Source organism: Dendrobates tinctorius, unplaced genomic scaffold (genome assembly GCF_039654945.1).
Source record: "Dendrobates tinctorius isolate UK_male_01 unplaced genomic scaffold, ASM3965494v1 ptg000016l, whole genome shotgun sequence".
Taxonomy (NCBI): Eukaryota; Metazoa; Chordata; class Amphibia; order Anura; family Dendrobatidae; genus Dendrobates; species Dendrobates tinctorius.
In genome coordinates, this window is record NW_027361684.1 from 64,283,983 (window position 1) to 64,300,496 (window position 16,514).

General features: G+C 41.4%; 1 protein-coding gene across 1 annotated transcript; it reads right to left on the reverse strand.

The window, feature by feature from the left end:
• Positions 1-3,887: 3,887 nt before the first annotated feature.
• NR0B1 (nuclear receptor subfamily 0 group B member 1) lies at positions 3,888-8,266 on the reverse strand. The gene is made up of 2 exons (XM_073565919.1): positions 7,527-8,266; positions 3,888-5,238 (listed from the first exon to the last, which is right to left on the reverse strand). Exons 1-2 carry the CDS (start codon positions 8,128-8,130, stop codon positions 4,994-4,996), a joined length of 849 nt encoding a protein of 282 aa, XP_073422020.1. The 5' UTR covers positions 8,131-8,266; the 3' UTR covers positions 3,888-4,993.
• Between the last annotated feature and the right edge of the window lie 8,248 nt (positions 8,267-16,514).

Here is a 16,514-nt window from a genome sequence, read left to right on the forward strand (position 1 = left end):
GCGACTACTAAGCGACTGTCGCTGATTGTTCACTGCCTAAATACCGCGTCCAATCAGCGAGGCAGGATTTCGGTTACAGACAGACATGATAAGACAATTATATACAGTGGGGCAAAAAAGTATTTAGTCAGTCAGCAATAGTGCAAGTTCCACCACTTAAAAAGATGAGAGGCGTCTGTAATTTACATCATAGGTAGACCTCAACTATGGGAGACAAATTGAGAAAAAAAAATCCAGAAAATCACATTGTCTGTTTTTTTTTCATTTTATTTGCATATTATGGTGGAAAATAAGTATTTGGTCAGAAACAAGCAATCAAGATTTCTGGCTCTCACAGACCTGTAACTTCTTCTTTAAGAGTCTCCTCTTTCTTCCACTCATTACCTGTAGTAATGGCACCTGTTTAAACTTGTTATCAGTATAAAAAGACACCTGTGCACACCCTCAAACAGTCTGACTCCAAACTCCACTATGGTGAAGACCAAAGAGCTGTCAAAGGACACCAGAAACAAAATTGTAGCCCTGCACCAGGCTGGGAAGACTGAATCTGCAATAGCCAACCAGCTTGGAGTGAAGAAATCAACTGTGGGAGCAATAATTAGAAAATGGAAGACATACAAGACCACTGATAATCTCCCTCGATCTGGTGCTCCACGCAAAATCCCACCCCGTGGGGTCAGAATGATCACAAGAACGGTGAGCAAAAATCCCAGAACCACGCGGGGGGACCTAGTGAATGAACTGCAGAGAGCTGGGACCAATGTAACAAGGCCTACCATAAGTAACACACTACACCACCATGGACTCAGGTCCTGCAGTGCCAGACGTGTCCCACTGCTTAAGCCTGTACATGTCCGGGCCCGTCTGAAGTTTGCTAGAGAGTATTTGGATGATCCAGAGGAGTTTTGGGAGAATGTCCTATGGTCTGATGAAACCAAACTGGAACTGTTTGGTAGAAACACAACTTGTCGTGTTTGGAGGAAAAAGAATACTGAGTTGCATCCATCAAACACCATACCTACTGTAAAGCATGGTGGTGGTAACATCATGCTTTGGGGCTGTTTCTCTGCAAAGGGGCAAGGACAACTGATCCGGGTACATGAAAGAATGAATGGGGCCATGTATCGTGAGATTTTGAGTGCAAACCTCCTTCCATCAGCAAGGGCATTGAAGATGAAACATGGCTGGGTCTTTCAACATGACAATGATCCAAAGCACACCGCCAGGGCAACGAAGGAGTGGCTTCGTAAGAAACATTTCAAGGTCCTAAGGTCCTGGAGTGGCCTAGCCAATCTCCAGATCTCAACCCTATAGAAAACCTTTGGAGGGAGTTGAAAGTCCGTGTTGCCAAGCGAAAAGCCAAAAACATCACTGCTTTAGAGGAGATCTGCATGGAGGAATGGGCCAACATACCAACAACAGTGTGTGGCAACCTTGTGAAGACTTACAGAAAACGTTTGACCTCTGTCATTGCCAACAAAGGATATATCACAAAGTATTGAGATGAAATTTTGTTTCTGACCAAATACTTATTTTCCACCATAATATGCAAATAAAATGAAAAAAAAACAGACAATGTGATTTTCTGGATTTTTTTTTCTCAGTTTGTCTCCCATAGTTGAGGTCTACCTATGATGTAAATTACAGACGCCTCTCATCTTTTTAAGTGGTGGAACTTGCACTATTGCTGACTGACTAAATTCTTTTTTGCCCCACTGTATATAGATGATAATAGGTCCATATTAGTAAGGTATATACATACTGTACATATGGTTTATATTCTTTATTTAAATACTATATTGTGATTGCCCCTACCATGTGTGTTCATCGTATGAATTTCATATGTTTTAAAGCCAGGAGTTCATTGTAAACTACTACATTACACACAACCTAACTTACTAGAGGATGTAGTATCTTAACTTCATGTCTTCAAACTATCAGTAAATGGGCTGTTAAACAGTGTGTTGCAATATATTTACTGTGATTTTCCCAAAGCTCCACTGTCTCGCTTCATCTTCTCCAGTCTTCTCTTCTGTCTTCACTCCTTTTCACCTCTGGTGTTAAGCCTCATGAGACATCATGACATTGCAGAGTGACACGCCATGACATTTCAGGAGCCTAGTCAGCAATGGAGTCATAGCAGAGTGAAAATGACTGAAGTTGGAAGAACAGATTGGAGGAGGAAGGTGGAAGCAAGTAAGCAGGTGAAAGCATTTATTTTTATTCTGTACAATTATTATGCTCTGAGGTCTAGAGAGACTTTAGAGCATAATAAATGGTTTTAACCAACAATTTGATTGACATTGAATAAATTTGATGCAAATCTATTGTCTCAGTTGAAATAAAGCAAACTAAATCTTCACATATTCGCCCATCTTCAGTACACACCTAAACAGTTTCAAGACAGTTTTGTGAAAGCTATGAGGAATTGATATATTAGATAATTCTATACATTTTAGCCACTTCTGGATCCATAGGGACAAAATAACAATTAGAGGGAACCTGTCACTAGAAAAAATTCTATTAACCTGCAGGTATGGGGTTAACCTGCAGGTTAACAGAGAGTTACTATCCTGCCCGATGCCTTTACTTATCCGAACGCTGCAAAGAAAAAATTAACTTTATTCCCCCTGACAGCGTTTGGGTTCAGTCACGGGGGCAGTGCTGGTGCACGTTAAGTCACCACTCTGGCTGTCAGTCAGGGCCAGAGAGATTCAGAAGATTGGCATGCACACCGTGGATTTACAAGGTGCTGGTGCAATGGGGTACCCCTTAGACCGAGGCAAGAGAAATTCACCACACGCGCTTTATTTCAGTGGTGCAAAAAAAGTTATTCATTCGTGGGAGCAGATAAAGACAGAATATGGCTATGAGCTGAGTGACAAAGTTAAACGTTTCGTACCTGCCAGGGTCTTTTTAACTAAGTCGTTTTAGGTTGTTGAAGCAAGAGTTGAAGAAATGGTTCTCAATAATGAAGGACTGCACAAGGCATATGTCATAAAGTGCTGTATTTCTATATCTTGATTTGTGCTTGCATGGCTGTCAGGCCATAGACGTGGTTACAGCCACTGATCTGTATACTTGGAGTGGTGAATGAACCAACACCGGTGCCACTCCCATGACTGAAACTCGAACGCTGCCGGGGGGACTAAAAATAATTTTCTCCCTGCAGTGTTTGGCTAAGTGCGGGGGGCCGGGCAGGTTAGTAACGCTATTACCCTGCATATTAACCCCCTATCAAGTTAACAGCATTTTTTTCTAGTGACAGGTTCTCTTTAAAAGTTATAAAAGAGTTTCCTAGCTTGTAAAAAAAAAAATAATAGTTCAGCTTTAGCTCTCTTCTTTGTGTGTCCTTTCTACTCTTTTAATTCAAGACATTATTTGATCTCGTGAGATTTGAACAATGGGACAAGAGCCAGATCATCCAGGAAGCTAAGATAACATGATGACATCTTTGGTCATCTGGTTTAATGATGTCACAACAAAGAAGGAAAGTGGAGACGTTATTCTCTATGATTGCTGTGTTTGCCCTTTCCTATAAGAATGATTTAAAAAAAGTTGCAACAAATTTTTCAAATGTGGAAACAGTGTTATATAGTATATACTCTAGTGGTCTTGTGCAATGAGACCCCAAAAGATCAGGTGTACCCACTACGCTGCTACAAGAGAAATTAGGCATTACACACTTCTTCTGGAAATCAATGGTATCTCTATGCACACAAGGATATACTAAGGCCTCCAAAGTTATAGACATTTTTGCCACTGTTTCTTGCTCTACACCGCATTATTAGAATCGTCTAATACGGTAAATGAAAAAATGGTTTTCTAAACCAGACAAATCCTTTAAATGAAACAATGATGTGGCAAACATAAAAAAGCTATCCACGACATTTTTAAGAATATTTTTATTGCATTAAAAAAATATTGTCTTTGTAAAAACAATAAGTTACATAGTTTACAATACTTTAAACCACAATGACAGAATCTGGTTTCATAGGTTTTTTTTGCTTTGAAAATAAAAGGAAAGAAAAAGCAATAACGTCTCGAAGAGAGGCTTTTCTGAAGTTGGCACAGAAGGAGGAATCAGATAGATGCTGGTACTATGTACGATGGGAAATAAAATGCACTTAAGACAGTATTTCAATAAATGCTGAAGGCTGAGTGGTCCTTTGTAAATGCACATAGGTGTTTCTTACTACATGAGCTATGGAGGATCTGTCAGTTCATCTGTTCATTGGGAAATTTGATGGATTCTCCATAAAATACCAGTTTTGACTTTCCTTTTTTATTCCTTATGGAAATTTGGGGATAAGCTGATAGGTCCTCTTCAAAATAGGCTTGCTTCTTTATAAGAAGTGCGAATGGCTTATCGACTAATATAACAGCGTTCAATTTAAAAAAAAAATCAAATAATCTAAATTCAAAGGAATTGACATATACGTAGCCCTTACGAGTTTTCTTATCAAACATACCACAGATGATACATTATGAATTTCATTCTATAGACTACCATTCATTTGCATTAGTACACAACATATGCTGGAAATGAAAGCTGATCTTACCTATATAACCTTTGGCTCCAAAGTCTAATACATCCACATATTTGTACAGTTATAGCCTAAGCAAACATACCATGTATTACACCAGATATTGCAAATCCAACGGAAGTGTGACGCTAGTGATAATTCTGAAGGCAATAATGTTTTGTCATCTTATAAAACAACTGCATTGAACTTTAGTATATGAATATGGCATTTTACGAACATTAAGTGCTATATATGTTTTGCTGTATCTGTGCATCCAAAAAGATAGAAACCAAGAAGATCAAGCACACTACTGTACCTTGAAAACTACAGAAAGCCTACTCATGGGCACATATATGATTCATATGCCCATGTTAAAGGATCAGGTGAGGCCTTTGTGCAACTGGCCCTCTGTCAAGCTTGGATTATGTACATTTCCTATCATATAGAAGTCCGTCGGTGGGATACAATTATATTTTTGCACCCAACATTTCCAATAACATGTCGTCCATATTCACCGAGCCAATGATGGGTCTGAAGAACAGTTCAGCAATGGCGTTAGCATTGACGGATCTCAGCAAGGACAAAACAATAATTAACTTGGTGAATCTGGAGTGATCCCATCTCTGGATCATCTTCACGTGCTCATTTAAGGCTTGGTGGGCTTCCTGTTGTAATCCTTGGATATACCGAGCACAGTGTAGTCCCGGCAAATCTGTGTGCACAAAATAAAGAAAACAGTCAATGATATCATACTCCTAAACAATTAATAACAGTAAGGGATTATAGAAATAAGGAATAATGTTATAAATATTATTCAAGTAATAACCCAGACTGATTAGAATTATGTAAAACCAAAAATCAGAATGTTGAGGCTGGATTCACATGTTGGTCTATATTATTGTTACACAAGTGTTTGTGCTTCAATCAAAACTGCGCCAACATGTAATTTGCCCTGGATATTAAGTTGTTAACAGCTAAAAGAAGCTTCATTGTGAATGGCTGTTTTTCTGTATAAATGAGCGGTCATTAATGATTAAAGTATTTTTAACTGTACTTTATGACAAGAAGAGCAGCATGTTGGCGCAGGTTCACAACACATTAATCTGACCTAACGGTTGGGAAAACAAAAATACGTCAGCTATACGCACACTAGGGTACTGCTAGAATATCGCCGATCCATGTGGGAAATGTTATGTAACTTCTTAAATAAATTTATATTTTTTTTAGTTTTTCTTTTTCCATGATCTGTACAAATGCACCCAGTTGACTCATCAAGGGCAGCGCTGGGAAACTTTGAAAACCATGCTTGCATTTTTGATTTTTCTTTATAAAATTCAATTAAGTCAATATCTTGAGAACTTCTTATCTTATATGTCAGTAAGACCAGCATTTGTCAGACTCAGATTCAAAAAATTAAAGTATCCTCAATATCTTACACTGAATACTTTAAATCATAGCATGAAGACAGTACAAGATGGGGGGTTTCATTCACTGAGTCACAAGTCTATGATGTAGACCACCCTATACATTAACAATACTGGCACTGTAATATACTCACTATTACTACCATGACTATTTTTCAACAATAAAAGTCATTGTATTACTTTTTTTTACATAATCTGAGAATGTTCATTAATAGTGATGAGCGAGTATAGTTGTTACTCGAGATTTCCCGAGCATGCTCGGTTGATCTCCAAGCATTTGGATGTACTCGGAGATTCAGTTTCTGTCGCCATAGCTTCATGATTTGCGGCTAATTGACAGCCTGAATACATGTGGGGGTTGCCTGTTTGTTAGGAAGTCCCCACATGTCTTCAGGCTGTCCAGCAGCCACAAATCATGAAGCTATGGCGACAGAAACTAAATCTCCGAGCACGCCAAAATACTCGAAGATCAACCGAGCATGCTCGGGAAATCTCGAGTAACGACTATACTCGCTCATCGCTATTCATTAATATAATTATTGGTCCTAAAAAGAGCAATGTTACTAAAACATAACTAGTTATAAGTTATCTAAAAAATAAAGTCCATTTTTAACAAGTTATACTTTATATATTTTTATATATCTATTTTATGTATTTTATGTAAAATGTGTTCATTAGTCTATGCTTACTGATTAGTATTGATTATACATGTAATCCTAAGGAAAACCACCACCATGACTGTATGACAAACCCTGGCTAATCAACCAAGCCATACTAATCACACTAATTCACATGTATCACAGCTGAATATGTAAATTTTTGTATAACTTTTATTTTGCATCACGGCTATCACAGAGATTAATTGATAAAATAATTAACAAAATGACTGTTCTTACAGTCCAGTGTAAAACTACTGAGATCACTGTGATATCATGGTATGTCAAAAGAATAGACTGGCATTGCCAAAGCTAGCACTGATCTATCTGTCTTCTCTAATGGCTCGCTATAAGTGATCACTGGGATTTTTTTTTAATATAGAAAAATAAAAACAGATCACAGCACTTATTGCATTTTTGGGGAGTGTTTTTGTTCTTTTTGGGGGTCTTAGCATGGAAACCTGACAAAAAACTGCACGTTATAAAATGATCTTCCAACTTGTGTGAATTGAATCGATATTCTTCTCTTCGCTCCCAGCTCTCACTTCCAGATGCTGCATTTCCTCAACTTCATAAATGCAATAAAAAATGCACAAGCACAATTCAAATGCTGAACCTCACAAATGAATGTCACTAAAGTGTTATCCACACCACTGACCAAATCATAACTAGGACACAGACTAAGATACAGCACACCTGAGTTTAGTGATGTCATAATGTAACACCTGGTGACATCACTAAGTGCTCTCTGACGTTTCATGCAGTGCTGCAGGTAAACCTACTACTTTATGGAAATATTGATATTTACACATTATATGTCCAAAAGAAACAGCGGAATGACAAAATATTCATACGACAGGTCAACTATTGAATATCCTTGCAATACCAGTTTATACTCTAATGTTACAAACCATATTTACCTGGATTAAATAGTACAATCCCTTTTAGATAGGCGTACTCTTTGTTGCTAATCCCCAGGCTCCAGCACTTCTCTAAGAACTCCTTGATCCACCTGATCTCAGTGGCGGTTGGCAGCTGCATCACTTTATGCTGCTGCTGGAGACTGTTTCCAAGTACTAATGAGTCTTGCTGTTCCTGGTGCTGTTTCCTCTCTGCTCCTTGTCTGTTAGTCAAAATCCTTTGTAGCATACTGGGCTCAGATGTTTCAACAGTTTCAAAATCTACCTTGTCCTGTGCAAGTCCCAGCACCAGCAGAGGAGCCCAGCAGCTTCTCACCAACAGTAGCTGGTCAGCCAGGGGTAGCTCCTGGAAGCAAGGTAGGCTCTTGACAAACCTTAGTGTCTTCACTAGCACTGCTGAGGCTGCCTTGCAGGTGACCTGGGGGCATTTAAGACTGACTTTCTTCTGAACTCCACAGGAGCAGCCTTGTCCATAGCCTCCTGTGTGCTCTTCCTTCCTGCCTTTGTGCAATTCTTTGTGCTCTTCATTCTTCAGGATATTATATAAGATACTGCTGTGCCTCCTGTTGTCTACAGAACAGTGACACTTATCTAAACAAGCCATGGAGAAATGCAGAGAGGTGCAATCTGACAGCTCCCTTGCTTCATCAGTTGCTCTTGCTTGTGCTGTTCTGCCTTTAAATGAAACCAGACAGATAGTATGCAGTTCCTCCTGTGCCTTCCCCTCAGGTTATATTTATACCTTTGTTTCCAGTCAGACAATATCTGCAGTTCAAAAGGGGCAGACTCTCATTATTGGCTGAAAAAGAGAGAGATAGAAGGGGAAAAAACTCACACCTCCTTCATTGCATTTCACAATATTGGCCACTAGAGGGAGCATTAGAGTTAATCTGAAGGACTGATCTTCAGTTCTGCTGTGTACATTTCCTCACTGTGCTTTCATACAGCTCAGAAATGACAGCGATAAATGGAAATATTCTGCAGGATAGTTGTACTCATGCAATGCTAGTCTTTCAAAAAAAAATATGATAAATTCTAATTACAAATACTTCCTCTCTTCTTATAGCACATTCTGCTAAATGTAATCCGATTATAATCAGATATATTTTCTAAGGAGGAATAATCTAATTTCCAACATGAACATTAGGGTTAAACAAAGCAAATTTACATATAACATCTTACTTTTATAACGAATAGAAAGCAACTCACACATGTAGGATGAAAACAAACTAGGACTTCACAGAAATTTGCTTTTTACTGAAATCTCTGAAATGTCATACACTGACATGTAATGGCACATACAATTTTAAGTCAGGTCATTGTTTCCCATGTGGTGCCCATAGAAGTTGCCCCAAACCCTACCAACCTCCTTTCTTGACCCCAAATCATCATTGTCTGGTGTATAAAATGACCACTGTATTCATTTCCTAGATGTTATGTGATTAACCCACTTGATTGCCTTCTTGGGTGCATCAGCTCCTGATGAAATCTTCAGGCCACAGTATCTTCTTACCACAGGTTGGCGCAGTTTGGGTTATACAGTAGAGTGAATCACTTTTTTGGTTCCGAGACGTTGAAATTAATTTGAAAGGATCAGGAGTCAGGTTAATATTTAACAAAATGTTATCCCCTTCACGTCATTCGCCATACTAGTACGGCGCATGTTATGTCCCTCCCTTTGATGTTGGCTCCGGCAGAAGCTGACATATTTCCTTGCACATGTCAGTTGTTTTGTGCCCCTAACAGCCATGGATGGAATTGCGATCCATCCACGGCTGTTAACCAATCAAGTGCCGCTGTCAATCGCTGACAACGGCATTTAATGTGATCGCACCAGAAGCACGTCACTAATCCCGCCCATCGGTGACCCTATCACATGATAACGGGTCACCGATAGGTCGACATGACAACCAGAGATGTCCAGCAGACCTCTATGCTTGTCTCTGCTAAGATTGCTGTGAGCGCTTCCCGGTTTTCAGTGCTCATAAAAAGTGAGCATTTCTGCTACATACAGGCGATCTGATCATCGCCTGTGTGTAGCACAGGTGATCGAAGTACTGCAGCTTCTGGTCTCCCATGTAGACTACTGAGGCATGCAAAAAGTAAAATATATAGTTTTTAAAAATATTTAAAAAATAAAAAAATATAAAAGTTCAAATCACCCCCTCATTTGCCCCATTCAAAATAAAACAAGTAAGAAAAATAAAATATACACATATTTGGTATTGCCACGTTCAGAATCGCCCCATTCTATCAAGCTATAAAAAGAATTAATCCGATTGGTAAACGGTGTAGCGAAAAAAATGTCAAAACACCAGAATTAATTTTTTTTGCTTTCCACAGCATTGCATTAAAATGCCATAAGGATCAATCAAAAGGTCGTATCCACACCAAAATAGTATCATTAAAAACATCAGCTCATCAGCTCAAAAAATAAGTCCTCACCCAGCCCCAGATACCCAGATCACATAAAATGGTCTCAGAAAATGACGCAATTTTTAAAAAAAATTTTTTTAACAAACTTTGGAATTTTTTCACTATTTAAATATTTGGTATCTACAAACATGCAATGACCTGGAGAATCATAATGGCTGGTCAGTTTTAGCATTTTGGTGAACATGGTAAAAAAAAACCCCAAAACAGTTGTAGAATTTAACTTTTTTTTGCAATTTCACCGCACTTGGAATTTTTTCCTGCTTTCGAGAACATGACATGGTAAAACCAATGGTATTGTTTAAAAGTACAACTCATCCCACAAAAAACAAGCCCTCACATGGCCATATTGATGGAAAAATAAAAAAAAGTTATGGCTCTGGGAAGAAGAGGAGCCAAAAATGGGCCAGATAAAATTGTTGGCATCTTTCCAAAATTGTGGGTAAACAACTTTGTTTCAGACATGTGATGCTCGTTCAAGCTCACCTGTGGCAAGTAGCAAGTGTGGGCAATATGAAAATCACACCTGACACCAGATAAAAAGGAGAGAAGTTGACTCAAACTTTGCATTGTGTGTCTGTGTGCCACACTAAGCATGGCAAACAGAAAGAGAAGAGAACTGTCTGAGGACTTGGCAACCATAATTGTTGAACAATATCAACAATCTCAAGGTTACACCTCCATCTGCAGAGATCTTGATGTTACTTTTTCCATGGTGCACAACATAATCAAGATGTTTACAACCCGTGGCACTGTAGCCAATCTCACTGGACGTGAACAGCAGTGAAAAATTCATGAAAGGTTGCAACGCAAAATAGTTGAATTAGTAGAAATTCAAGCTCTTCTGCAGTCTCAGGGTGCATCAATGTCACCCTTGACATTTGAATCAAATAAAACGCTATGGCAGGAGACATTACTTTAGAGGACCCTATTGCTGACATAGAGACATTGCTGACATAGAGACATAAAAAAGCTAGACTGCAGGTTGCCAAAATGTACGTTAGTAAGCCAAAATCCTAGAGTCAAATATGTTTGAGGTTCAAACATGTTTTGTTTTGTTTTTATGCTGCCTCTGGCACTGAGTGCCTTGACTGTTTGCATCCTAGGTCACGATTATTCCAGCAGAACAATGTTCCCAAACATACTTCAAGAAGCATTCAGAAATGGATGAAAACAGGCGGGAGAGTTCTGAAGCAACCAGTAATGCTTCCGGATCCAAATCCTATTGAATACCTGTGGAGAGTTGAAAAAATTACTGTTGGGAGAAGGCACACTTCGAATATGAGAGACATGGAACGCTTTACAAAAGAAGCGTGGGCCAAAAATCCAGTTGAGAGGTGTAATAAGCTTGCTGATGGTTATAGGAAATGATTGATTGCAGTTATGTATTCATACTATGCAACCAAATATTACATTGAGGGTGGTAACATTTTTGTCCAGACTATTTTTGGAGCTTTGTGTGAAATTATGACCATTTTGCCTTTTGTTCTCATTTTTATTGTTACTCCAATCACACAAAAGAAAAAAACATGTGTATAACAATGTGTAATTGCAACAATTTTCTATGAGAAATATTCCATTTTCAGGAATAATTTTAAGGGTACCAACACTTTCAGCTATGACTGTATGCAGTTTTTAAATGGAGGTCTTTATTATTGAGTAAAAAATAAATCTATTTATGCAGTGGGTATGGAAAGTATTCAGACCCATTTAAATTTTTCACTCTTTGTTTCATTGCAGCCATTTGGTAAATTCAAAAAAGTTATTTTTTTTCTCTTTAATGTCCACTCTGCATCCCATCTTGACTGAAAAAAACCCCAAAATGTTGAAATCATATTTCTCATAGTCTGGGAGCCCTTTGTGTGTTTTTTAACAAACTATATGCAGGCTATCATATGTCTGGCACTGAGAAGTTTCCATCAGGCCACTCTGCCTTAAAGGCCCAACTGCTGGAGGGTTGCAGTGATAGCTTACTTTGTGGAACATTCTCCCATCTCCCTACTGCATCTGTGGAGCTCAGCCACAGTGATCTTGGGGTTCTTCTTTACCTCTCTCACCAAGGCTTTTCTCCCACGATTGCTCAGTTTGGCTGGACGGCCAGGTCTAGGAAGACTTCTGGTGGTCCCAAACTTCTTCCATTTAAGGATTATACTGACCACTGTGCTCTTAGGAACCTTGAGTGCTGCAGAAATTTTTTTTAACCTTGTCCAGATCTGTGCCTTGCCACAATTCTGTCTCTGAGCTCCTTGGCCAGTTCCTTTGACCTCATGATTCTCATTTGGTCTGACATGCACTGTGAGCTGTGAGGCGCCTTATATAGACAGATGAGTGCCTTTACAAATCAAGTCCTATACTTCAATGAAGGAGTAGAACCATCTCAAGGAGGATCACAAGGAAATGCACAGCATGTGGCTTAAATATGAGCGTCTGAATACTTATGAACATGTGATATTTCAGTTTTCCTTTTATAATAAATTTGCAAAAATTTCTACATTTCTGTTTTTTTCAGTCAAGAGGGGAGCAGAGTGTATATTAATGAGAAAAATGAACTTTTTTGAATTTACCAAATGGCTGCAATGAAACAAAGAGTGAAAAATATAAAGTAGTGTTGAGCTTTCCGATACCGCAAGTATCGGGTATCGGCTGATATTAGCTGTATCGGAATTCCGATACTGACTTCTGATACGTTTTTCATATCGGATACCAGAATCGGAAGTTCCCATAATGCTATCAGCCCGCTCGCTTTGATTCAGCCAATGGGATTCCTCAGAAGTGTGGGCACATCCTGTTAGGCATGTAGGCATGTTAACTATTGGCATAGCTGTGATTGGCTGCTGAAATGATGTCATGATGTACTATAAAAGCCACTGCCGCCGCCATTTCTGGTCACTCTGCTGTGAATTCAGTTAGGGACAGGCTGCTGTTGAAGACTGTGAGGGACAGTTAGAAATAGCGATTCTCAAAACAATATTGTGCTTTACCCAGGCTACATAAACCACCACTGTAGCTTGCTTTTCCCTAGCAGCAGTGTTGACAGCTGTCTGTAAGGGCTGTGTGAGTGCAGCTCACACTGTGGAGTGGGTCCTGCAGCCACGTCTGGTTGTAGGCCGCCCAGCGTGCGTCACTGCTGCCTCATACATATTTTTCTTTTTGAGCTGCTTATTTTAAAAAAATTCTATCTAGTGTGCTTCCATCCGTATCCATATATGTTGGTTGCAAACACTAGTAGTAGACAGCGGAGCCTTTCTGCAGCCTTTCAGTGCTAGTGCCCACTTAGCTGCACTGTTCACGGCTGTCTGAGAGGTCTCTGACTGTGTGTGAGTGCAGCTCATGCTGAGTAGTGTGTCCTGCAGCTACGTCTGGTTGTAGGCCGCTCAGCGTGTCACTGCCTCACACATTTTTCTTTTATTGCAGCTCATTTTTTTCTCCTATTAGTGTGCATCCATCCGTATCCATATACGGTGGTTGCAAACACTCTAGGAGTACACAGCGGAGCCTTTCTGCAGCCTGTCAGTGCTAGTGCCCACTTAGCTGCACTGTTCACGGCTGTCTGAGAGGTCTCTGACTGTGTGTGAGTGCAGCTCACGCTGAGTAGTGTGTCCTGCAGCTACGTCTGGTTGTAGGCTGCTCAGCGTGCGTCACCGCCTCACACATATATTTCTTTAATTGCAGCTCATTTTTTCTTCTCCTATTAGTGTGCTTCCATCCGTATCCATATATGTTGGTTGCAAACACTAGTAGTAGACAGCGGAGCCTTTCTGCAGCCTTTCAGTGCTAGTGCCCACTTAGCTGCACTGTTCACGGCTGTCTGAGAGGTCTCTGACTGTGTGTGAGTGCAGCTCATGCTGAGTAGTGTGTCCTGCAGCTACGTCTGGTTGTAGGCCGCTCAGCGTGTCACTGCCTCACACATTTTTCTTTTATTGCAGCTCATTTTTTTCTCCTATTAGTGTGCATCCATCCGTATCCATATACGGTGGTTGCAAACACTCTAGGAGTACACAGCGGAGCCTTTCTGCAGCCTGTCAGTGCTAGTGCCCACTTAGCTGCACTGTTCACGGCTGTCTGAGAGGTCTCTGACTGTGTGTGAGTGCAGCTCACGCTGAGTAGTGTGTCCTGCAGCTACGTCTGGTTGTAGGCTGCTCAGCGTGCGTCACCGTCTCACACATATATTTCTTTAATTGCAGCTCATTTTTTCTTCTCCTATTAGTGTGCATCCATCCATATCCATCTACATTGGTTGATTGCAAACACTATATAGGAGTAGATAGAGGAGCCTTTTTTCTGGCTTGTGCCCTTCAGCTGCAGCCAGATTAGTATTACCCAATTTTTTTGGAGCCTCATCTTTTGCATTGTAGGTTACCTGCCTGCATTGTAATAGCTCCAGAAAGTTGGTGATACTCTGATTTTCAAATCTTTGGTCACATCCTTTTAGTTTCCCCCCCCAAAAAGAAACAACAAAGTTCACCAAACACTACATTTGAAAGTTGTGTAGGCCACATTAGCTCCCATTAAAATGTAGTCGACACACACACTTCATAAAATTAGTGTTTCTTATACCTGTAACCAGCTGTTCAGGAATAAGCACACTAAGGCCCCCTTTGTACTTTTCTGCCTATCTTTCTCGGTCTAGCAAGATGAAGAAGGCAGGGAGTAAGGCATGTGGCCGTGGGCATGGAGTTTCAGCAGGGAGAGGACGTGGGGATTCTGCAGGGAGAGGACGTGGGGATTCTGCAGGGAGAGGACGTGGGGATTCTGTGCCTGCTGTTGGCACCAGTGAGTCAGCATCCCCCAGTTTTAGCAGGCAACAGTCCTTTATGCACAGTTTTGTAGGACCTCACCGTACCCCACTGCTGCGGGAGGAACAAATTGAAGCCATTGTTGGATGGATGGCAGCAAACACATCGACTTCAACTACGTCCACATCCTCTCAGGGCCAGAGCACCGAAGAGCACCATCTGTCTCTTCACCACCTGCCAAAGTGCCCAGGCAGTCAGAGACCCCTGGACAGGAGCCATCACAGTCTCTACTTCTGTTCTCGGAATCTGTTGGTTTGGAAAGAGGGGGCCAGCCAAGCAGCATTCCAGAATGTGAAGAAGAGGGAGTATGCAGTGATGCGCAACTTCTTTGTCCCTCTGAATCTGAAGAGGCAGGTGGACCAGTGCCTATGGTCAGCACACCTCAGTACGCATCAGATGATGACGAGACTCAGTTACCACTTTCTGGTGCGTACGGTGCTGGTGAGACAACCCATGAGAAGCAGGTGTTTGAAGAGGGGAGTGTAGATGATGAGGTCCTTGACCCATCATGGCGTGAGGAACAGGAAGGTGGTGGGAGCAGCTCTGAGGAAGAGATTCCCCGAATGGCCAAAACCGGAGGGAGAGGGAGGGGGCAGACTTGGTTGCCTGTAGCCTCCACTTCGGCACCCGTTAGGGGCATTCCACTTTCAAAAGGCAAAAAGGGTGCTCCCAAGACTTGCAGTGCGTGGTCTTTTTTTGACTCAGTTGCAGATGACATTTGCTTTGTCAAATGCAAGCTGTGTCATCAGAGAGTCAAAAGAGGGAAAAATGACAGCAACCTCAATACCACTAATATGTGGAAACATGTGCGGACCAAGCACGAGCTGGAGTTATACAGACACACTGAAGAAGTAGGCCAACGTACAGCACCCCCTACCACCTCTTCAGCTCGTGTTGGGGCCTCTTCCTCCAGCTCACACACAGCTGGTTCGGCTTCCTCACAGGATCGCCAAGGAAGAACCTCTGGCACTGTTGTCCGGAGACCCTGTGACATTCCACCCACAGCACCACGTTCCAAGTCATCCTCATACTCCCAGGCCACTCGGCAGCCATCGGTAGCACAGGCATGGGAGAAAAGGCGGCCATACTTGGCAAACCATCCCCAGGCACAGGCTCTGAATGCTGGCATTGCCAAACTACTGGCCCTTGAAATGCTGTCATTCAGGCTGGTGGAGACTGACACCTTCCGGGACTTCATGGCATTGACAGTCCCACAATACACTGTGCCCAGCCGCTTTTATTTCAGCAGGTGAGCCATCCCTGCCCTGCAGAAACATGTGGAGGCAAACATAAAACATGCACTACTAAACGCCGTCAGTAGCAAGGTCCACCTGACCACCGATGCGTGGACCAGTAACCATGGACAGGGACGATTCCTTTCCCTCACTCCCCATTGGGTCAATGTTGTGGAGCCGGGTACAGATCTGGAGAGTGGCGCTCTACGTGTTCTGCCAACTCCACGGATTGCAAGAATCCAGTTTGTACACATTGACTCCTCCTCCTACTCCAGTTCCTCTGAAACAGCGCAGCAGGACCCTGTTACGACCGATATGAGCACAGCCGTGGCCAAACATCAACAGGCCGTGCTGAAATTAATTTCATTGGGGAATCGAAGCCACACAGCGCAGGAGCTCTGGAATGCCATCAAGCAGGAGAGCGACGTGTGGTTTCTGCCAGTGAATCTCCAGCCGGGCTTGGTAGTGTGTGACAATGGCCGAAATCTGGTGGAAGCTCTTGGCCTTGGCAACCTCCATCACAT